This window comes from Muntiacus reevesi, chromosome 14, assembly GCF_963930625.1.
Source record: "Muntiacus reevesi chromosome 14, mMunRee1.1, whole genome shotgun sequence".
Lineage (NCBI taxonomy): Eukaryota > Metazoa > Chordata > Mammalia > Artiodactyla > Cervidae > Muntiacus > Muntiacus reevesi.
Genome location: NC_089262.1, coordinates 11,877,566 through 11,902,166, shown reverse-complemented (window position 1 = coordinate 11,902,166; position 24,601 = coordinate 11,877,566). Strand labels below are relative to the sequence as shown.

The 24,601-nt window shown below is 41.3% G+C and overlaps 1 protein-coding gene across 1 annotated transcript in view; it reads left to right on the top strand.

Annotated features, from left to right (window-relative positions):
* DNAH5 (dynein axonemal heavy chain 5) overlaps nucleotides 1-23,242 on the top strand; it is a 308,357-nt gene extending 285,115 nt beyond the window's left edge. The window contains exons 75-79 of the mRNA XM_065905594.1: nucleotides 1,981-2,196; nucleotides 5,048-5,260; nucleotides 8,593-8,745; nucleotides 9,533-9,764; nucleotides 21,516-23,242. Coding sequence (XP_065761666.1) covers nucleotides 1,981-2,196; nucleotides 5,048-5,260; nucleotides 8,593-8,745; nucleotides 9,533-9,764; nucleotides 21,516-21,667 — 966 coding nt within the window. The 3' untranslated portion in view covers nucleotides 21,668-23,242. The remainder of the gene's footprint in view (nucleotides 1-1,980; nucleotides 2,197-5,047; nucleotides 5,261-8,592; nucleotides 8,746-9,532; nucleotides 9,765-21,515) is intronic.
* Nucleotides 23,243-24,601: the final 1,359 nt, after the last annotated feature.

The following is a 24,601-nucleotide window of genomic DNA, read 5'->3' as shown; positions in this document are numbered from 1 at the left end:
TGACCTGATGGACAGCATATGAGTATTCTCAGAAACACACTCTGTATAAGAGGTTCCTCTAAGACTGAGTTTCTCAGCTTTGGCACCATTGACATTTGGAGCTGAATACATTTTTGTAGGGGCGGGGGACAGTCCTGTGTAGAATGGTTGACATCACCCTTGCCGTCTACCCACTAGATGTCAGTTTCACTTCCTACCTCATTGTAACAACCTTAAGTGTCTCCAGACTGCCAGATATATCCCTGGGGGGAAAAATCACTTCCAACTTTAAAGTCTGACTCCAAGAAGGAATAAGATTTTGACAGGAAATCTGGGGGAAAACTTGATTTGTGCTTTCAAGTAACTACATTTTCTGTCTCTGTACCTGGAATTCATTAGATCATTATTTAACGATCTCTTTTGCCTCTAAGATTTATCTCAGGGTAAACCAACTAAAGCAAAACGGCCCCAAAGAGCTAAATTTATCAGTATATTTAGAGGTTCTGTGATATATATGTGTAATGAATTTACCATATATCATCAGCTGTACACTTTTATTAATTCAGATCTACAAATATATTTGTCTTAACTGTATTATATGTGCCTTTAAATCATTTGCAGTGAAGAGGAGAAGTGCATACGAAGGTGTAAATTTAGGTATGCCTGCACATATATTTATTTATACATGTCTCATTTTATAGGAATTTGAGTTAGCTCATAAGAAGGCATTAAGCAAAAAGGAATGAAATAATAGACTAGAAGGGAGGGAAACCATGAATAAAGTTAAGTATGCAGTTCTCACATAGAAGTATATGTCAAATTGTAGGTAAATTTTCTTTTGTTCAAGTATCTGGGGTAGTATTTATCTGCTAGTTCTGCTGTTCTGCTTCTTAAGGACTTCCCGGATAGCTCAGCTGGCATAGACTCTGCCTGTAATGCAGGGGACTCTGGTTAGATTCCTGGGTCGGGAAGATCCCCTGGAGAAGATAGGCTACCCACTCCAGTGTTCTTAGGCTTCCTGGGTGGCTCAGCTGTTAAAGAATCCGCCTGCAATGGGGGTAGACCTGGGTTTGATCCTTGGGTTGGAAAGATCCCCTGGAGAAGGAATGGCCACCCACTGCAGTATTTTGGCCTGAAAAATTCCATGGACTGTATAGTCGGACATGACTGAGAGGCTTTCACTTTTCTGCTTCTTAAGGTCTCTTGCTGTTTGCTTTTCTAACTTTGTTGCTCTTTTAATATTTCTCACCTTCCCTAGTCTCTCTCCTCCTTGGGAGAGTATATTCCCCACCTCTGGTTTTATTGGGCCATAATTGCTAAAACTGTCATCTTTAGTAATGATTAGTTATACACCATTTATTTAAACAACTGGTTTGAATTAGATGGGACCATTGAGAAACAAAATACCATTCCATAGTTCCCTTTCTATTTTACAAGTATATTATAAAATAAGATAGTGTCTCTGAATCAATTTGCTTAAAGTGCAGACATTAAAGAACCATGGGCTTATTATGTTAATTTTCTTTTCGGGATGACTTTTGATTCTATTAAAAAATATATATTCATTTATTTACTCGGCTGCATTGGGTCTTAGTTTTGGCATGCAAGATCTTTGTTGCCGCGTTCAGAGTCTTCCGTTGTAACGTCTGCTCTCAGTAGCTGTGGCACACGGTCTTAGCAGTCGTAGCTCATGGGCTTAGTTGCACCCAGGTGTGTGGGATCTCAGTTCTCTGACCAGGGACTGAGTCCGCATCCCCTGCATTGGAAGGCAGAGTCTTAACTACTGGACTACCAGGGGAGTCCCACTTTTGGTTTTTTCCTAGAGAAATTATTGAGATGGTTCAGTTCAGTTCAGTTCAGTCGCTCAGTCGTAGCCTGCCACAAATAAGACATATCATGTAAATGCTTATCCTAATAAAATCATGTCTGTTTGCTAAGACGTGTGATTTAACTGGGGCTTGGGTCAGCAGTCTGAGCTCACTGTGGCTATTTATTGTTCAGAGTTTGCCCACCTACGACAGTCCCGAGGTGTTCGGGCTGCACCCCAACGCCGACATCACCTACCAGAGCAAGCTGGCCAAGGACGTGCTGGACACCATCCTGGGCATCCAGCCCAAGGACAGCTCTGGCGGAGGGGATGAGACCCGGGAGGCCGTGGTGGCCCGGCTGGCTGATGACATGCTGGAGAAGCTGCCCCCGGACTATGGTCCTTTTGAAGTGAGCTGATGGCATCCTGGCAAACAGCTGTGGATGTGGAGGGTGGTTGGATGCGGGGGCGGTGAGGAAGCAGTGCTGGGCTCAGTCACTCGGTTGTGTCTGACTCTGTGACCCCAGGGACCGTAGCCCACCAGGCTCCTCTGTCCATAGGAGTTCTCCAGGAAAGAATGCTGGAGTTGGTTGCTATTTCCTTCTCCAGGGCATCTTCCCAACCCAGGGATGGAGCCCACATCTTTGCATCTCCTGCTTTGGCAGGTGGATTCTTTACCACTGTGCCACCTGGGAAGTCTGAGGAAGAAGGGAGGAGGGCAAAAATAATTTTTCTGAAATTAAAGAAATTATTTAAAGACTTCACTTCTTGAAGAAGCAGTAAAAGAAGTATTTGAACCTATTGATGTAATCATTTCAAAATATAAATATTAAGTCTGATGAGAGAGTTAATCTTCATAGTTAAATTATAAGTGTGTATCGATGGGTTAGGATTGCTTTTCTATAACGTCTCCTGGAGGCACTTCATAATGTCATTCGTTCAAAGGAAAATAATGTATTCTTAGAGTGAAGCGTCAATTATTTACAGAAATAATTCAGGCCTTCTTAATTTCAGGAGTCTATAGTTATATCATTAACTCTGCAGCTTCTTTGTCACATGGGTTTTGGAAATTGATTTATCTTTTTTTTTTTAATTAATGTATTTTATTTGACTGTGCTGGGTCTTAGCTGTGGCATGCAAGATGTGACAGCTACTTCCCTGACCTGGGGCCCTGGCATTGGAAGGGTGGAGTCTTAGCCACTGGACCACCAGGGAAGTCCTTTTATATCAAGTAATATCAAGTAACTTCTAAGCAAAACTGACAATTATGTTAATTTTTTTGGACATTTTAGCATGTATTGTGAAAAGTTTTACCCTGATAACATGTTTAAATCTTTGCTAAAAGCAAAAGTAAGTGGCTTACTTTCCTTGTAGTCTTAAGAGATTACTTGGACTAACCTTGTGACATTTCTGTCATAGGACCACCAAGTTTCTTTATATATTGCCCTTTCCACTTGGTTTTCAGAAGGAATTCTGCATTTTGTTTCTTTAGCATCCTATTGTTTTCCATGAAGCAGGCCATTTCGGCTGCTAATTTTTCACTGTAGACTGAACTCAAAGAACTCTCACCAAGGGAATCATTTCCTGTGGAAGAAACTCTTGATCACTTGCTTGAAGAAAATCAATACTGTTACCAGCTTTCATAAGAGGCTTTCAATATAGTATCAGGAAAGCAGTCATTCATGTCTAGCAGTGGCTGAAATATTTATAAAGCAACGAAAGTGCCTAAAATATATTAAGTGAAGTGGTAGTCACACAGTCGTGTCTGACTCTTTGTGACCCCATGGACTGTAGCCCGCCAGGCTTCTCTGTCCACGGGACCAGGCAAGAATACTGGAGTGGGTTGCCATTTCCTTTCATAAATAAACGTGGTGGTATGTATGAAGTTTAGAAGAGTCATCTTCCTTTTGCTGAATTTGCTTAAGATAGAACAATTCAGCCTGGCATGATATCTGATCCACAAAAGACTCTGAATAAATACTTGCAAGACGGAAATGAATGGGTGAGTGGATGGATAGATGCTTTGATGGGAAAAATAAAAAGCTTTAAAAACAGAAATCTAGTTTTTTGAGACAGCCTTCAGAATTGTTGGGCTTCCCTGGTGGCTCAGAGGTTAAAGTGTCTGCCTGCAATGTGGGAGACCTGAGTTCGATCCCTGGGTTGGGAAGATCCCCTGGATAAGGAAATGACAACCCACGCCAGTATTATTGCCTGGAGAATCCCATGGGCGGAGGAGCCTGGTGGGTCCACGGGGTCGCAAAGAGTTGGACACAACTGAGAGACTTCACTTTCACTTTCAGAATTGTTGCATAAACATACACATCTGCTTGTGTGTGTCCATGTGTGTATAATCAAGTCTTAGATTGGCAGTGAGTGAATGTTTCCCAATAACTGCAGTTGTTGTTTGGACAACAACAACAAGTTTTTGTTGTTTGGATGTGGACGTGGATTTTATATTCTTCTGTGAATTAATGGCTGCCTGTCTTCTCTCACCTGGGATGAAAAATCAGCTGGTCCTCTAACAGATATTTCTTTTATTTCTTCTCTGTTTTCTGACAGTTAAAAACAAGCTTACTATTTATGGAATTGTAAAATTTAGGGCCCTTTCAGAAGCCCTAGAGTACCATGTATATAATATAACATTGTGTGTATGCTCAGTCTTGTCTAAGTCTTTGTGAGTCCATGGACTGTAGCCCGTCAGGCTCCTTGGTCCGTGTAATTCTCCAGGCAAGAATACCGGAGAGAGTTGTCATTTCCCTCTCCAGGGGATCTTCTTGACCCAGGGATCAAACCTGCATCTCTTGTTTGGCGGTGAGTTCTTTACCACTGAGCCACCAGGGAAAGTGAAAAGTAAAAGTGTTAGTTGCTCAATGGTGTTCGACTCTGCAAGCCCATGGACTGTATGGGTCCTGGGCTCCTCTGGACACCAGGCTTCTCTATCTAAGGAATTCTCCAGGCAAGAATTCTGGAGTGGGTAACCATTTCCTTCTCCAGGAGATCTTCCCAACCCAGGTCTCCTACATTGCAGGCAGGTTCTTTACCATCTGAGCCACTAGGCTCCTCCATCCATGGAATTTTCCAGGCAACAGTATTGGAGTGGCTTGCCATTTCCTTCTCCAGGGAATCTTCCTGACCCAGGGATCAAACCCAGGTCTCCTGCGTTGCGGGCAGATGCCTTACCATCTGAGCCACCAGGGAAGCCCCCATATAGAACATTAGTAGCTGTCAAATGATTTTTATGTGCTAATGTCTCCATGGCAGGTGAAGGAGAGGCTGCAGAAGATGGGGCCATTCCAGCCAATGAACATTTTCCTCAGACAGGAGATAGACAGGATGCAGAGGGTACTCACCCTGGTCCGAAGCACCCTGACCGAGCTGAAACTTGCCATTGATGGCACCATCATCATGAGCGAAAATCTACGAGATGCTCTGAATTGCATGTTTGATGCCAGGATTCCTGCTCGCTGGAAGAAAGTATGTTTAAGTCAGCTCTTATCCTGCCTAATCACTTTATTGCTGTGAATAATTGTAATTGGCAAGTGAAAGCCTGTACGGATAATGTGCTTAAGAGTGTTCTTTTGCTTAGGGACTAATCCTCTTAGAGCCCTGTATTTTTAGATTGTAGGTAGGGAAAATGATTTAATGTCTCCCACATCTCAGGTTCTCTGCTAGGCAATTTGTATGCACTGTTTCATGTAAATCTTACAATTTATTACCCATATTTTACAGATGAGGAACTTAGGTAAGGGGAGATTAAATGTTTTCCCAGATCACACACCTTAGAAATCCAATAATCAGAATTTAAACCCAAACTCATGGACTTCAAAGCTTGTGATGTTAGTTAAGGGGATGTTCCTAGGCACACATACACATATGTCAAAAGTCACTCCAAGGAGAAATCTTCCTTGCTTTTTCTGTAAATATGTGGGTATATATCTCTCAAGGTAACAAGATAATAGTTTAACAGTATTCTTACTGATTGCATATTATTAATTGTGCTAAACGAGAGATACGGGCTTTTTATAAAATTTTTATGTAAACATAGTTGATTTAATACAACGCTGTGTTAATTTCTGCTGTGTAGCAAGGTGACTCAGTTATATGTGTATATTCTATTTTGTATTTTTCCCTTTGTGGCTTATCACAGGATGTTGAATCTAATTCCCTGTGCTGTACGGTTGCGCCTTTTGTTTATCCACTTTACATACAATAGTTTGCATCTGCTAATCTCAAACTCCCCATCCTTCCCTCCCCCACCTCCTTCCTTGGTAATCACATTTCTTTCCTCTATGTCCGTGACTCTCTTTTTCTCTTTCTGACTTACTTCATTTAGTGTGATAATCTCTAGGTCCATCTGTGTTGCTGCACATGGCATTATTTCATTCTTCTTACTTTATTATCATTTTTGAAGCTTTTAATTTGTATTGGAGAATAGCCAGTTAGCAGTGTTGTGGTAGTTTCAGGTGACCAGCAAAGGGAATCAGGCTTGCAAATACATGTATCCATTCTCCCCCAAACTCCCCTCCCATCTGGGCTGAGTGATATTCCATTGTGTATGGAATATTATATATATGTGTGTATATATACAGTAAGATGTGGGTTTTTAAAAAATTTCCTTGCCATTGTGGTTTGCCACGGGATGTAGGACCCTGTTGTTTACCCATTCTGTATATAATAGTATGGTAAATAGATGTGGTTTGAAGAGGTGTTTTTCTACTTGGAGAAGTAAAATGAGAACCTGAGTGTCCTTGTAGAGGAGTTTGCTGATTGTGGCACCGAGGGTGCTGAGCGTGTGGTGGGAGGACTCGGAAGACGGGAGGGTGGGGATTATCCAGGGTGGGCAATTTACAGAGATGAGATTGGGTCCTGGGGTGACTGGAACTTTTGGAGGTCAGTCAGGTAAATGAGATGATGGGACAGGGTGGAGTTAGAACTGATAATCTCTCAGGAGAGGCTCCTTTAGTGCTGAGCCTCTGATTCCTCACCCAGGGCTTTGGCAGATTCCAAGGCAGTGGGACAGAAAGCAGCATATGGTAACTGGGGAGTGCTCATCTACTATCTTCTCAGCTTATTTGATTAACCACCATCCCATCCATCCCTCTAGACACACAGCTTAGAAACTCAGAATCAGCTTTGACCAGGTCCCTTTCTCTCCTCCCCTGCAAAAAATTCATTGCGGAGGCCAGAGAGTTTCCTGTATGCATTGACTGTCCTCTTGCTAGTGACCTACCTGGTCCCTGACCACTGTGGGCTCATTCCCCACTAGACCAGCTGACCCAGCTTGGACAGCGCCTGCAGTTCTGGAACAGGGATCCTTGCCAGAAGACAATGGCAAGTTAATGGGTCCCTGTGCCTTCAGATCAAATGTTGTATAAACACATATCTTTCAGTTAACACACCTATAAAGAGATAGAATGAGTTACCTCATTTTAAACACTGCTGTTTAGTCGCTAAGTCGGGTCTAACTCTTAGAGACCCCATGGACTGCAGCATATGCCAAGCTTCCCTGTCCTTCACGTCTCTCGGAGTGTGCCCACACTCATGTCCATTGAGTTGGCGATTCCATCCAACTATCTCGTTCTCTGTCATCCCTGTCTCCTCCTGCCCTCAGTCTTTCCCAGCATCAAGGTCTTTTCCAATGAGTCACCTCTTTACATCAGGTGGCTGAAGTATTGGAGCTTCAGCTTCAGCATCAGTCCTTCCAATGAATATTCAGGGTTGATTTCCTTTAGGATTGATGGGTTTGATCTCCTTGCTGTCCAAGGGACTCTAAGAATCTCTTTTAAAAAAAATTTTGGCCGTGCCACACAGGATGTGGGATATTAGTTCCTCAACTAGGGATTAACCGCTGGACTTCCAGGGAAGTCCCACTTCCTGGAACTTAAAATCCTTTTATATAGGACTTTTTTCTACTCAACTTATTAACAGTCTTTGGGAATCTCAGTGACTCTTGTAAAATAGGCATATCAATTCTCAAGCTATTTGAAATTCGAGTGGTTTATCTATTCAGGTTGATCAGTACATTTATTCACTCATAAAATAGTGCAGTTACAGTGAAATGTTATAAAATATGATTTGGAGATACCTTCTAGTGTGACTGCTGATAATATTGATGACGTTTCCATGCCTGTTATAATAACATGAGTTCCACATGTGAATTCAGGCAGAACGTTACAGGCAATGAATGTAATTAATTTGTTGGTGGTAAGGAGACCTGTGTTTCCATTTTTATTTCCTTCATCAGAGAATATAAAAATGCCTTCTAAGAGATAGGAACTTCAGAAAATAAATGTTGTTTGCCCCATAAAAAATAAGAGGAGAAAGGCTTCTACATTTGTCATTCACAGAATATAAAGTGCTGTTAAGGCCATAAGCACATTTACATAAATAGAAATGCTATTTTATAATGTATCTATTGAAAATATAGCCTAAGGAAAAATAGTTGGAGCCCGTTAAGTTTAATTCAATTAATTGTTTTAATTGCTTTATGGCAGAATTGATCTTAACTATACTCATCTGTGGAAGGAAATTTTATTGACAGCAGATGTCTTGAACAGCATGCCAAGCTGGATTAATCTGGAATTCACATGATGCTTAGTTGATTCTAACATACTTCATATTATTAAAAAGGAATAATTTGGCATCTTAAATGTCAGAACCCTGCAGAAATTTATGCCTTGGGGACTTCTAAATTCTAAGAGTGAAATTGATATTTCATCATTGTTTTTTTTTTTTTCTGTGAATATAGTCAGTTACACAGTAGAATTAAGCCTGTATTAATTCATGTTTTCATGTTTGCATTTCAGGCATCTTGGGTTTCAAGTACCTTGGGTTTCTGGTTTACTGAACTTATTGAAAGAAACTGCCAGTTTACCTCTTGGATTTTCAATGACCGACCCCACTGCTTCTGGATGACGGGCTTTTTTAACCCTCAAGGATTTTTAACTGCGATGCGACAGGTGATAGCACTGATTTTTACCTGTTGCGTTATTACAATTTTCCTCTGGAGGGCTTGCTTCTTTCATTATAGTTTTAAATATGTAGTTTATAATAAGGCAGAATGATTGTCTGGTTTGGGCACCAGCAGTTAACTTTGTCCTCAACATAAATCCAGCAACTTGTTCTCAGGCTGCTAGCTTAGATTTTAAAATATTTATTTTTATATTTTATTTGATTTTATATTTCTTTTAAAATGGTTATCTAGTCATGAAGTCATCTCCGATATTTTGCAAACCCAGGTACTGAAGCACGCCAGGGTTCACTCTCCTTCGCTATCTCCCGGAGTTTGCTCAAACTCATGTCCATTGAGTCGGTGATGCCATCCAACCATCTCATTCTCTGTTGTCCCCTTCTTCTCTTACCCTCAATCTTTCCCAGCATCAGGGTCTTTTCCAATGAGTCAGCTCTTCACATCAGGTGGCCAAAGTATTGGAGCTTCAGCTTCAGCATCAGTCCTTCCAATGAATAGTCAGGACTGATTTCCTTTAGGATTGACTAGTTTGATCTCCTTGCAGTCCAAGGAGTTTTCTCCACAACCATAATTTGAAAGCATCAAATTATTTGACACTGAAGTATAAATATGGTTAAATTAGGACACGGGTATTGCTTATGAGAGGATCTTTTAAAACCCTTTAAATACTATCCTACCTTTTTTGAATCTGGGGCTATATTGTTGTCACAATTATGCTTTTTACATTGCATCTAGTTGCTGATGCCATCCTTTTCTTTTGCTCTTGCCCTGAGTAGGAAATAACTCGAGCCAACAAAGGCTGGGCTCTGGACAATATGGTTCTTTGCAATGAAGTCACCAAGTGGATGAAGGATGACATATCTGCCCCTCCCACAGAGGGTGTCTATGTCTATGGCTTGTATCTTGAAGGTGCTGGCTGGGACAGGAGGAACATGAAACTTATCGAGTCCAAGCCCAAAGTGCTCTTTGAGTTGATGCCTGTCATAAGGATTTATGCTGAAAATAATGGTAAGTTGTCTGTGCCTTCAGGTACAGTTGGTACTATGGGGTTGAATGATGTTATAAATATAGGATCTCATTATTTTTGTTATTATGTGATAAGGATTATACTCTGTTATCAAGTAGCTTCGTATTCACACCTGTGTTTAATGAATACTTACTGACCTCTGGACTCCTCCTTGAGTGCTGCTGGGAGGCAATGGTTCTGGATAGTTCTTGCCTATCTAATAAAGCAGATAAAATATATAAGGATACTCATGGAGCATTAGTTAATGAGATAAGAACAAGGGTTTGGAATAGTTACTACTGGTGAGAAAGGAGGGTGAGATAAGAGTGGGATGAAACTGTCAGGGGTTGGATCTTGGGAGCAGGTAGACCCGGAAGGGCTGGGAAGAATGGATAGGGCTTGAATGATGAGTTGGACAAGTGGTGGAAAGGAGGAAAGAAGCCTTTCCAGGTGGGACTGCACAGGGCTCCCGGAGGTCGTGACTCTTCCAGCTTGGAGATTTAAGTCAGGCTGTGAAGTCTGGATTGAATTCAGGGACATTGGCTTAATTCAGTAGCTTATGGTAAAATGCTGGGTTCACATTGCAGCCTATGAATGTGACACTTTTATGAAACACACACATCAAAACAGAATCCTTTGACAGAGTTATCAAAGCTGTGTTTGACAAGTCTAAAAACACCTAAACTATTTTCCATTGTTGGTTTGATGTTTTCTAGAGGGTTTTGCATTTCACTCAGCTGACGTCTCCTCAGGGATAAACCACTGTTCACAGTATGAGGAGACACTGTTCATTTCACTTTCACTTTTAAAAAATTATATTCCTTTTAAAATAAAATTGCACATGTTTAAGGTGCATAACATCCCTGGAGGAGGAAATGGCAACCCACTCCAGTATTCTTGCCTGGAGAATCCCTTGGATAGAGCAGCCTGTGGGTTACAATCCATAGAGTTGCGAAGAGTCAGATAGGACTGAAGCGACTGACCAAGGTGTATAACATGGTGATTTGATATACATGGTGAGATGATCATTATAAGCCATAAATTCATGAGGTGGCCAAGATAGTAGATCCTAAGGAAGTCCTAATTTTATGATAGAAGCACGAAGATTTTTCTTTAAACAAGAGGCAAAAATCTCTCTGTAAAGGATAATTTTTAGTATATTTATCCCTTAGATAAATACCATACTTGTAAAGAGATGTATAAACTTTGAACATTTGCTTTTTAAGCAAATGTTTGCTAAATTCCTAGTATAAACCAGATACAACCTTACCTGCAAGAGATAAAGGTAGTTATGAACCAGATCATGCCCACAAGGGACTCATAGCCTAGTGAAGGAGACGGATAAGTAAACAATTAATTTAAACAGAATTTGATGCATGTTATGATAGAGATCCTTGGTGGCTCAGTGGTTAAGAATCTGCCTGCAATGCTGGAGACCTGGGTTCCATCCCCTGGTTGGGAAGAGCCCCGAAAAAGGAAATGACAGCCCATTCCGGTATTCTTGCCTGGAGAATCCCAGGGACAAAGGAGCCTGGCTATATAGTCCATGGGGTCGTAAAGAGTCAGAGATGACTGAGTGACTAACAGATACACATGATAAGAGATGCTCTTAGGATGTTCAGGGACTCTAGAAGGAAAACAACTAAACCTGGTAGGAGGTGGAGGCTGCTTTTGAGTTGTGTTTTGGAAGATGAGAATGAGAGGGTGTTAGAGTCAGACTTTTCTGGGCAGAGGGAAAGAGCTCTAGCTCAGTAAGTCAGCCAAGGTATCAGCCATCTGACACACGCTGCTCTATTGCTGGGGGTGCAACAGTGAGGAAAGACCACGCAGAACCCCCATTTGCACGGAGCTCAGTCTCAGGGAGGGACGGGTAACTGGAAAAGAGGCAAATATAGTCATTGCTTCTCAAGGATTCTGTATGAATTTGCCTACACTCTTAAAATTTATTTGTGACCCTAAGGTTAATGCCTGTGGCACTTTCATGGTTTTTCACAGACATGTACAAAGCAGTGAAAAATCTGAACCTCGTGACATGTGTGTTTCCAGCTTAGGTGGAGCAAGTCTGTCTCTGCTTCTTGTTTCAGCTCAGACTGTAAACAAGTGCCCTTTCCATGGTCTATTTAGTGCTAAGGTGTTCATATTTTTCTATTTTTCGTTGTTGAAAATGGCCCTCGAGTGTAGGGCTGAAGTGCTGTCTGAGGTTCCTGAGCACTAGAAGGCTGTGATGTACCTTATGGAGAAATCGTGTGTGTTAGACAAGCTTCGTTCAGGTGTGAGTCACAGTGCTGTTGGCCTTGAGTTCAGTGTATGAATCAACAGAGTGTATTAAAAAGATGACTTTAAACAAAAACACACATAAAGCAAGATTATGTATTGATTGGTTTTTAAACAGAAACACACAGAAAACAAGGTTATGTATTGATCGGTTGATGACAATTCTGTGACCAAGGTCTCTGAGGAAGCTGATCCCCTATTTGTCCTAGGAGCCATCGGTAATCTGGGCTTCATTAAGCTATACATGCATTGTTGTTGTTTTGTTGCTAAGTTGTGTCTGATTCTTTGTGACCCCATGGACTGTAGTCTGCCAGACTCTTCTGTCTGTGGGATTCTCCAGGCAAGACTACTGGAGTGGGTTGCCATTTCCTTCTCCAAGGGATCTTCCCGACCCAGGAATCGGTTCTGGGTTTCCTGCATTGGCAGGCAGGTTCTTTACAGCTGAGCCACCAGGGAAGATAGATACATTAGTCCCACAAATAATGAGGGCGGAGTGTAAATGGACAGACTGATTTCAGATAGCTCTTGTTTCTGTAAAGAAGACACACACAGGGTGTGTCAGGGAGTGAGAGAGTTCAGGAGTTCGGGGAAGAGTTTGCTGAGCAGAGAACATTGAAGTAATATCCATGGAGCAAAGGCAAGTGTGCAGAAACAGGAGCTAGCATCGGAGGCACTGTGTTTGGGGAACAGACTGTGTGTAACGGAAGGGGCACCCATGAACATTAGAAAAGACATGAGGGTACTCAGCTTCCCTCTTGGTACAAAGTGTCGCTCCCTATGCCCCAGCTGTGTCTGAAAGGATCCATGTGTGTGCCTGGGCTTGGCAGACACACTGCCTGTGGCTTCATGATTTTAAAAAAAAATTATTTATTAATTTAATTTTGGCTGTTCTGGGTCTTCATTGCCCCATGGGCCTTTCTCTAGTTGCAGCAAGCTGGGACTACTCTCTAGTTGCGCTGCACAAGCTTCTCATTGAGGTGGCTTCTCTTGCTGCTGAGTTTGGGCTCTAGGGTGTGTGCGTTCAGTAGTTGTTATGCACGGGCTACATTGCTCCGCAGGCATGTGGGATTTTTTTGAATCAGGGGTTGAACCCATGTCTCCTGCCTTGGCAGGTAGATTCTTTAACCACTGAGCCATCAAGGAAGCCCTGATCTTCATATTCTTTAATCCTTACGGTGGTGTGAAGTCCCAGGGTCGTGATTATTTTATAGAATTAATAGTCAAATGTTCTTTCAGCCAAAAGTAATACTTTAGAAATTTTGTTGCATCTAGTCAACACTGTTGCAAAAATATTTCCCTTATAAAGTGAAAGAAAAATCTTTCTCACATTCAGTTAGGTGTTACTTTTTTATTTCTTGTGACTAATGTGTAAAAATCCTTCGCCATGTGACATTGAACATCTCAGCATGGTAGTAATAAAGCAATAATTTTATAATACAGGCAGGCCTTTATGACTTAAGAACACATTTTTGTGGAATAAGTGCACTCACCCTGCTGGGCATTAGTCAGCGGTGACGCTCATTAGCTGCAGGTAAGAGAGGAAATAAAAATAAGCAACAGAAAAGGTGACTATGAATTCCAAAGTGCTAATAAAAAAGTAAAGAAAACTGCAGTTCTTTTTTTTTTGTTTCAATAGAAGTTGGTGGAAACTTGCTGCCAAATACCTTTGTGGTTGAAGAGATGTTTTGTTAGTGATAGGAAGTTAACATTCCACTGTTCTTTTCATCTGTTCAGTCAGTTCAGTGACTCAGTCATGTCCAACTCTTTGCGGCCCCATGGACTGCAGCACGCCAGGCTTCCCTGTCCATCACCAACTCCAGGAACTTTCGTAAACTCATGTCCATCGAGTCAGTGATGCCATCCAGCCATCTCATCCTCTGTCGTCCCCTTCTCCTCCTGCCCTTAATTTTTCCCAGCATCACAGTCTTTTCCAGCGAGTCAGTTCTTCGCATCAGGTGGCTAGAGGATTGGAGTTTCGGCTTCAGCATTAGTCTTCCAATGAACATTCAGGACTGAATTCCTTTAGGATGGACTGGTTTGATCTCCTTGCAGTCCAAGGGACTCTCAAGAGTCTTCTCCAACTCCACAGTTCCAAAGCATCAATTCTTCAGTAAAGTCTCCTATATACAGAGAGAGTGATGCTCTTAATAACTTTTGTGCTATACCCCATGTGATGGGAAAATGGTGATTACAGTGTTTGGGGGAACAAAGTGATACTTGCTAAGCAGGTTGAGAAGCATCTTGGCGTCCCTATAGCTAATGAGAATATTTCCTGCAGGAGAAAACGTGTGTCTAAGCGTGCCTTGTGACCCACCCCGATCCAGCACTGTGCGTTCACGGTGCTGGGATGGGGGTAGCCCCATGCACTGACCCAGAGCTGGAGACCTCCTCGTACCTGAGCCCCACAGCATTTAATCCACTTTCAGTTTGTAAACCTGGAACTCTGCTAGTCTTCTGGAACCTGAGTCTGGGGAGTTAGGTTTAGTGAAAAGATAGCTGTGTATATGCACACACGTCTATACGTGTGTAGAGGCAGAGAGGAGAAATCTAACACACTTTGGGTATCTACTGCATTCTAAGCACTATGCTACACCAGGCATTCACATATATTCACTCATTTAGTCTTTATGACAACTCTAGAAGTTGTATCATAACTATTTTGCAGATGGGGAAATAATAGGTTAGAGATATTATGTAATTTGCCTGTGATTCCTGGCTAGTAAAGCTGCTATCAGAATCACCTTTGTCTGTTGTGGGCTGAATGCGCATCTCTGGGAATTTCTGTGGTCGTGTTCTACTCAAGACTGTGCATGTAGGGATGAAACTGGAAACTAAAGCCTCAGTTGGACATGAGGAAAGCGTCCCTTGTATTTTGAAGTCATGAATTAATTTTTCTCAGGTACATAGTGAGGTAGACACAGTAAAAGGCCTCTGTCCTATAGGAACCTGAGTTCTGACTCCCTAGGCCCTCCTCTCCTGATGCTGCAGGCTAAGATGGTCACCTCCTCGTCCCACAGTGGGGCACGTCCTGGGTCAAGGGCAGTGATCCAGGAGCCTGGATATTTGGGGTGCTCTCCTGCTTTACCACCATAGCACTCATGTGACTTTGGAGGAATCGCAACTGCGCCACAAGTGGAAGTTAGGTATCTAGTTATATCCGGCTCATGTTTACATCTTTCTGCAAAAAAGCATGGAGGCACATGCATAGAGTATGTCACACTGTTGTTGAGGTTAAGAGCTTAGGCTCCCAATCCATTCCATCCAGATGTTCTCATCACCTGCAGTTTTGTAACCTTGGATAGGCAACTCACCTCTTTGGGTTCTTCCACTTTTCTCATCTGTAAAATGGATTTAATCATGTTACCCATCTCACTGGGTTGCTGACAGAATAAAACTGACAATGTCCAGCACGTAATTAGCATACAATAGATAATAATAAAAGCAATTACTGTTATTATTAATACAGTAACACGTGCTTAGTTTCAGTTCAGTTGCTCAGTCATGTCCGACTCTTTGTGACCTCATGGACTGCCGCACACCAGGCTTTCCTGTCCATCACCAACTCCCGGAGCTTGCTCAAACTCATGTCTGTCGAGTTGGTGATGCCATCACATGCTAGTTGAAGGATTAAAAGAAATATCGCATATAAACGTTCTCTATTTAATAACTCAAATGTTTTTAGCAAAACAGGGATTGAATAAAGGAATGATATGAGGAATCTCTAGGTAACTTGGTTGTTTTACATATCAGAAGGAATATATGATGTCAGTTCAGTTCAGTCACTCAGTCGTGTCCGACTCTTTGTGACCCCATGAACTGCAGCTTGCCAGGCCTCCCTGTCCATCACCAACTCCCAGAGCCCACCCAAACTCATGTCCATTCAGTCGGTGATGCCATCCAACCATCTCATCTTCTGTCTTCCCCTTCTCTTCCTGCCCTCAGTCTTTCCCAGCATCAGGGTCTTTTCAAATGAGTCAACTCTGCGCATCAGGTGGCAAATGTATTGGAGTTTCAGCTTCAACATCAGTCCTTCCAATGAACACTCAGGACTGATCTCCTTTAGGATGGACTGATTGGATCTCCTTGTAGTCCAAGGGACTCTCAAGAGTTTTCTCCAACACCACAGTTCAAAAGCTTCAATTCTTCGGTGCTCAGCTGTGTTTATAGTCCAACTCTCACATCCATATATGACCACTGGAAAAACCATAGCCTTGACAAGATGGACCTTTGTTGGCAAAGTAGTGTCTTTGCTTTTTATTATGATGTCTAGGTTGGTCATAACTTTCCTTCCAAGGAGTAAGCGTCTTTTAATTTCATGGCTGCAGTTACCATCTGCAGTGATTTTGGAGCCCCCCAAAATAAAGTATGTCACTGTTTCCATTGTTTCCCCATTTTATTGCCATGAAGTGATGGGACTGGATGCCATGATCTTAGTTTTCTGAATGTTGGGCTTTAAGCCAACTTTTTCACTCTCCTCTTTGACTTTCATCAAGAGGCTCTTTTGCTCTTCTTCACTTTTTGCCAGAAGGGTGGTGTCATCTGCATATCTGAGGTTATTGATATTTCTCCCAGTGATATTGATTCTGGCTTGTGCTTCCTCCAGCCCAGCATTTCTCATGATGTACTCTGCATGTAAGTTAAATAAGCAGGGTGACAACATATAGCCTTGACGTACTCCTTTCCCTATTTGGAACCAGTCTGTAGTTCCATGTCCAGTTCTAACTGTTGCTTCCTTACCTGCATACAGGTTTCTCAAGAGGCAGGTCGGGTGGTCTGGTATTCCCATCTCTTTCAGGATTTTCCACAGTCTGTGGTGATCCACACAGTCAAAGACTTTGGCATAGTCAATAAAGCAGAAATAGATGTTTTTCTGGAATTCTCTTGCTTTTTCGGTGATCAAGTGGATGTTGGCAGTTTGATCTCTGGTTCCTCTGCCTTTTCTAAAGCCAGCTTGAACATCTGGAAGTTCACAACTCACGTATTGTTGAAGCAAAAGAGGGATTAAATAAAGGAATGACATAAGGAATCTCTAGGTAACTTAGTTGTTTTACATATTAGAAAGAATATATGATGTAATGGTATACTAACATTTGCATGAAAAACGTAGGCTAGAGAGAGAGAAGTTATGCAGTTAGGAAATGATATTTCCTCAAGGTGTTTTATTGAAACCTTTAGCATCCCAAAGCATATAGCTCACCAATTTAGACACCTTCGTCTCTCTGCTTCTCTTTCTGGAGCCCCACAGTTTTAAACATATTTAGCTGATTTGTTCTACCTACCTAGCATGTTTATTTTGCCTTCAATTTTTTTGTCTAACCAGGGGTAGTAGTTTCAGATGTTTATGTGCTTGTTTATAAAGCATCTGTCAGCACTTTTTCAATGAAGTTATATTTTTAGTAGTTTCTAATCCTGCTGCAGAAGGTTGTTACATGCTGTGACTTGGCGTGAACACCTTCCCTTCTGAAGCAATTAAAAATAAATAAAATTGGATAAATATTTCAGAGAATTGCCTTTTTTTACCTGCTTATTGAAAAGAATGCCATTTTTTTCCCCACTGTATTTTTCTTCTGGGATTAAAACCCAAATAATCAAATACTTCCCAAGGTGCAATTATTATGTTTATCACTTATTTCAAATATAAGACTCTAAGGGCTTTTTTCAAGGGTTATAAAATGATTATTAGTGAAATGTGTATCAAGAAGAACAATTAGTTAAATATCTGTTATATGTTCAGACCCTAGGATTAAAGGGTTTAAATACATCAGTTAGTGTAGTTATTATTAATTGCACTCCTCAAATTGAGTCATTCACTTATTTAATCAGGAATTTTCGTTTAGTTGTTGTTGTTCAGTCGCTAAACCCTGTCCTACTCTTTTCGACCTCATGGACTGCGGCATGCTATCCTCCTCTGTCCTTCATTATCTCCTGGAGTTTGCTCATATTTGTGTCTGTTGAGTCAGCGATGCAATCTAACCATCTCATTCTATGCTGCCCGCTTCTCCTTTTGCCTTCAGTCTTTCCCAACATCAGGGTCTTTTCCAGCAAGCCAGTTCTTCACGTCAGATGGCCGAAGTATTGGAGCTTCAGCTTCAACATCAATCCTTCCAATGAATATTCAGGGTTGATTTTCTTTAGGACTAACTAGTTTGATCTCCCTGCTGTTCAAGAGACTGTCAAGAGTCTTCTCCAACGCCAGAGTTCAAAAGGATCAGTTCTTCAGTGCTCAGCCTTCTTTATGATCCAACTCTCACATTTGTACACGACTACTTGAAAAACCACAGCTTTGACTACATGGACCCTTGTTGGCAAAGTGATATCTCTGCTTTTGAATACTCTAAGTTTATTATAGCTTTCCTTCCAAGAAACAAGTATCTTTTAATTTCATGGCTGCAGTTACCATCTGCAATGATTTTGGAGCCCAAGAAAAGAAAATCTGTCACTGTTTCAACTTTTCCCCCTTCTGTTTGCCATGAAGTGATGGAACCGGATGCCATGATCTTAGTTTTTTGAATGCTGAGTTTCCAGCCAGCTTTCACACTCTCCTCTAGTTCCTCTTCATTTTCTGCCATTGGAGTGGTATCATCTGCATATCTGAGGTTGTTGATATTTCTCTCTGCAATCTTGATTGTAGCTTGTAATTCATCTAGTCCGACCTTTCTCATGATGTACTCTGCACGTAAGTTAAATAAGCAGGGTGACAATATACAGCCTTGATGTACTGCTTTCCCAGTTTTGAACCAGTCCATTGTTCCATCTGATTCTAACTGTTGCTTTTCGTCCTGCATACTGGTTTCTCAGGAGGCAGGTAAGTTGGTCTGGTATTCCCATCTCTTGAAGAATTTTCCATAGTTTGCTGTGATCTGTCCAGTCAAAGGCTATAGCATAGTCAATGAAGCAGAAGTTAGATATTTTTCTGGAATTCTCTTGCTTTCACTGTGATCCAGCATATGTTGACAATTTGATCTCTGGTTCCTCTGCTTTTTCTAAATCTAGCTTGTACATCCGAAAGTTCTCGGTTCACATACTGCTGAAGCGCAGCTTGAAGAATTTTTAGCATAATCATACTAGGATGTGAAATGAGTGCAATTGTGTGGTAGTTTGTACATTCTTTGACTTTGCCCTTCTTTGGGATTGGATTGAAAACTGACCTTTTCCAGTCCTGTGGCCACTGCCGTTTTCCAAATTTGCTGACATATTGAGTGCAGCACTTGAATAGCATCATCTTATAGGATTTGAAACAGCTCAGCTGGAATTTTCAAATGTTTGCCTTATTATTATTACTTATGATATTCTCATGGTGATTAAAAAATAGTAGCTAGACTTAAAAATTAGGTATTGCATTAACTTAGATGGTTTCTAATAATTAATTTCATGGAATTAAGCAAATGCATCATTTTAGAGTACTGTAAAATATCTGTGACGTTGTTTTAGAACAGAATTCCTCAGCCTTGGTGTTGGTGACACTTTTGGCCCAGACGAGTCTTGTGAGGGGCCGTCCTGTGCATCACAGGACGCTAGCAGTGTCCCTGGCCTCTAGCCACCAGTTGCCAGTCGCACCTTCCTGATTGTGATAACCAAATATGGCTCTAGATATTAGCACCCTGGTAAAAAAAAATCACATCTGGTTAAGAATTGTGGCTTTAAACTGCTTTTATTGAAACTTTCGTGAAGTGCTATCATATGCAAATGTTTAATTTCTTCCAACAAAATGAATTAGATTTATAGTGGAGAGGCTTCCAGGTGGCTTCCCACTGGCAGTTGGAGTCACAGGAGACGTGAATTCTATCCCTTGGTTGGGACAATCCCCTGGAGAAGGAAATGACACCCCACTCCATTATTCTTGCCTGAAAAATCCTGTGGACAGAGGAACCCGGTTGGCTATAGTCTATGGAGTATCAAAGAGTTTGATAATACTGAACACACACAGACACAGACACACACACAGCACAGCAGTTTGAAGGTTTTATTGGGTCTAAAAATGAGACTTTAACTGCTGGTGCTGCCTTGTTTTTTGATGTGTTAGGAAAAGCTGAACTATTGAGGAAATTAGTTTTTGGGAAATATGTTCAATATCACTAATATATTAATATTGCATTTTGAAAGTTCTATATTTATATCACTATTTCTCCAAAGTTATCCTCTTAGTTAAATGTGTTTTCATCTCAGTAGTTATGTTAGGATCATTTATAATGTTGGCCTTCCAGAGAAGTACATGGAGGAATGCAGACATAACTTCTGTCCTGAAATAGTTTATAGTCTGGGAGAGAAAAGGGACTAATATACAGCCTCCAAAGATGGATGTTACAAGATGTGCAAATAAACTATTATGGGTAGGAGTGGATTTAACAGGAAGCTCCTGAAGCTTAAACTCCAGGGCTACTCAACACAGAGGCTTTTTCCAAAACTTAATTTGGCATTTGCAAATTATACTCTTTTTCTTAAAAGAAGTCCCTTCTCCAAACTATATAAGTTTGAAGTCACAAAAGATCTGCATCCATCCTCAGCACAGGGATTCCTGGGCTGGAGAGAATGCCTAAGAGAGGACCTATACAGGATGGATACAGAGATTGTCTCTCATGACAGATGTGATCGTGGAGATTCCATGTATTATTCACCTACTCCAGAAAAGTAGACTGACTGTTAGATAGCTGAACTGTGCCACGGCTCTCTGCTTCCTGTCATTTGTATTTCTCTACACACATGGAGAACTCACAACACCTGGTAGGGTTGGGGAACATCCTCTATCCTGTGATATCCACTGTGGTTTGGTAGTAGTTTAGTCGCTATGTCATGTCCAACTCTGTGCAACCCTATGGACTGCAGCCCACCAGACTCCTCTCTCCATGGGATTTCCCAGGCAAGAATATTGCAGTGGATAGCCATTTCCTTCTCCAGGGGATTTTCCTGACCCAGGGGTCAAACCCAAGTCTCCAGCACTGCAGGCAGATTGTTTATGGACTGACCTACCAGGGAAGCCCAGTGTGGTCTGGACTATGGCAAAAAGGATTGAAGAAGGGATTTTGCAATAATAATAGTGAAGTACCAGTGAGCATTGGTGCTGGGTATGTGACTAAAAGGGATGGGTGCCTTTTGCCAAAGGCAAACCATATGCGAGAAACAAAGAAGGTGTGAGGGCACAAGATTTTGGGGGGCAGGTACGGGGGCAGGGGGGAGGTGCAAAGTTGACTTGACAGGTGGAAAGGAGGGAGAGGAAGAAGCAGGTGGGCATGTCGCGGGACGTGAGGCGGGTGGGGTAAATGAGAGGCTGTCTGGGTAGCTTGTCACTGCAACCCGCTCCCCGACCGGGAATGCTTGATAGCATCTGCTTCGCATCTAGGGATTGCCTGACCTCAGGAGGAATTTCCCTCATTCTGCCCAGCCTGTTGTGACCTTCCAGATGCACACATTTGGCTCTGCACTCTGTTTGGGGGCTGCATGAATGAGAACTTCACCGAGATTTTTGATGGTTTTTGTTGTAGCTGTGAGAAATCCTCGGTTGTACTCTTGTCCCGTCTACAAGAAGCCGGTCCGAACAGACCTGAACTACATTGCTGCTGTAGACCTCAGGACGGCCCAGGCCCCTGAACACTGGGTGCTGCGTGGCGTTGCCCTTCTCTGCGATGTCAAGTAATGTGGGGCATGTCCCTCACCCAGTAAATGCAGGATGCAGACTATCACAAGCTCTTCTTCCGTATGGACGTTGTGTAAATCAGGTTGATCTTACTGTGTGTGAATTGCATCAGTGTTCCCGGCTCCTTCACTGGATGCTTGATTATATTTAGTCTGTTTCACCGTTAATGACCAATCACTGTGTTTTTTGAAAAGCTATTTGGTGATTTTAGAAGTAAGATTTATAACTTTCTAATCAAGATTGGCCCTCAAATCCTGAGTAATACGTTTTCTTCTTTCAACGCCAAAGACTGACTAGGGTAAATAGATGGTATTAGCATTTCCCTGGAAGGGATTATTCTTCTGTTAATGTGGTTCTGGTGACAGCCCAGTTCTCTAAGATAACATGACAAGTTTGTGATAATTCTGTTTCTATTGCCTTTTGCATTTAGGTCAGGTAAGAGATTTGTTTTCATGACTGAAGTTGCCAGTTAAATAGATCTGAAAAAATGGAAGGAAATAGAATGGTGGGTTAAGAATGTGAATAGATGAATAGATGATGTGTGTAATCCTATAGAATGAGCATATGGAATAGTGTTCAACTCCACTGATAATTACTAAAGAGCAACACTTAACTTACATTTGTTATAATTAAAAAAAATTAAAGCTAAAAGTGAATTGTGGTGAGGTCTTTGTAGAAGTGATACATTCAGACTCCTTGAACAATAGAAATCAACCCATCCTTTTTGTAAAATGATTAAATAACTAAGCACAGAAGGAATCATAAAAGCATTCACATGTTTTGACCCTTATTTTCTCTCCTAGAAACCTACCATGGAAATAATTTGAAAGACAGAAGAAATTATTATAACAATGTATTTAATAGCATAAAAATAATAAATGCCCCCAAAGGTAAAAAATAGGTCTATGTTTAAGGAAATTAGAGGATATTAGACAGCCATGAAAAACAATAGTGAAGATTTCATAATGTGGAAATGGTGACCACAGGCTGTTAAGTGAAAGAGTTAGCAAAATATTGAGTATTATAACTAAAATGTATTTGGTATGGACAAAAACTAGAAGATAATGTGGAAAAATAAAAGCAGGTATGACTGAATGGTAAAGGTTTCAGTTGACTTGAAAAAATGTAATGATTGGAAGAAAAAAAAATAGGAAAAGGATAAAAGTCTTAGATAGTGGGTGAAAATGTCACATGATCATTTATTAATTAGGAAAAATACTATCTAAGGGACTTTTCACATATTTTTACTTTAAATCATGACTATAAATTATACACTGTTTCGTCTATGACCTGTTTACTTGGGAACTTGGTCAGTACTAAAGTAGGACTGCAGCTTAGAGTTGGTTAACTTCAGATCTGCATAACTTCAGGTTTCTGGTGATAAAGGGTTTTATAGGGAGGAAGGATTACAAGGAGACCAGTGTGGGTCCCTTGCACTAGGACTTGCTCTGTGATGAGTATCATTTTATTTTAATTATGATGAGAATTAGACCTGAATGGTTCATGTGACATCTACCCATCTTGGACAATACTATTTTCATTTGAGCAGCTTCTTTTGGTCTGGATTAATGTATCAGTTGATCTGTGTGAACTGCGGTAAAACAATCATTTTATTTTGAATAATAAATAATGAAAATGCAGAAATAATGCAGATGAATAAAAGTTGTTAATGAATGTCTGAATTGTAATCGCTATTTGTAAACAAAGGGGTGAGTTCCATTGAGTATCCAGAAATAAGCTTTTAAAACTGGATTTTTGTAACCAATAACTTGAAAATGTATAATTCGTATAATTTTGTGATATACTTCATTGGTATATATGTACAAGTCTTGGAGACCCAAAGTAGAAAAGAACACCATGAAAACAAGTGGAAATTTTTAGGAAGTAATTCAGCAGGGAGACTTCCCTGGTGATCCGGTGGTTAACAGTCCATCTTGCAATGCAGGATTCTTGGGTTTGATCCCAAGAGAACTAAGATCCCACCTGCCTCAGGATAGCTAAGCCCGGGTGCCTCTCCTACTGCAGCATGAGTTCTGCGGAGCCTCCCGCTGCAGTGACTGAGCCTGTGCGTCACAGCTAGAGTCTGTAACGGAAGAGCCTGTGTGATGTTAAAGGAAGATCCTTCATGCCGCAGCTACGGCCTGACACAGCTGAATTCAGTTCAGTTCAGTTGCTCAGTCGTATCCGACTCTTTGAGACCCCATGCACTGTAGCACACCAGGCTTCCCTGTCCATCACCAACTCCCAGAGCCCACCCAAACTCATGTCCATGGAGTCGGTGATGCCATCCAACCATCTCATCCTCTGTCGTCCCCTTCTTCTCCTGCCCTCAATCTTTCCCAGCATCAGGGTCTTTCCCAATGAGTTCATTCTCCTCTTCAAAGTACTGGAGTTTCAGCTTCAGTATCCATCCTTCCAATGAATATTGAGGACTGATCTCCTTTAGGATGGACTGATTGGCTCTCCTTGCAGTCCAAGAGACTCTCAAGAATCTTCTCCAACACCATAGTTCAAAAGCATCAATTCAAATCAAAGAGGACACAAACAGATGGAGAAACATACCGTGTTCATGGATTGGAAGAATCAATATTGTCAAAATGGCTATTCTACCCAAAGCAATCTATAGATTCAATGCAATCCCTATCAAGCTACCAACGGTATTTTTCACAGAACTAGAACAAATAATTTCACAATTTGTATGGAAATACAAAAAACCTCGAATAGCCAAAGTAATCTTGAGAAAGAAGAATGGAACTGGAGGAATCAACCTGCCTGACCTCAGACTCTACTACAAAGCCACAGTCATCAAGACAGTATGGTACTGGCACAAAGACAGAAATATAGATCAATGGAACAGAATAGAAAGCCCAGAGATAAATCCACGAACCTATGGACACCTTATCTTTGACAAAGGAGGCAAGGATATACAATGGA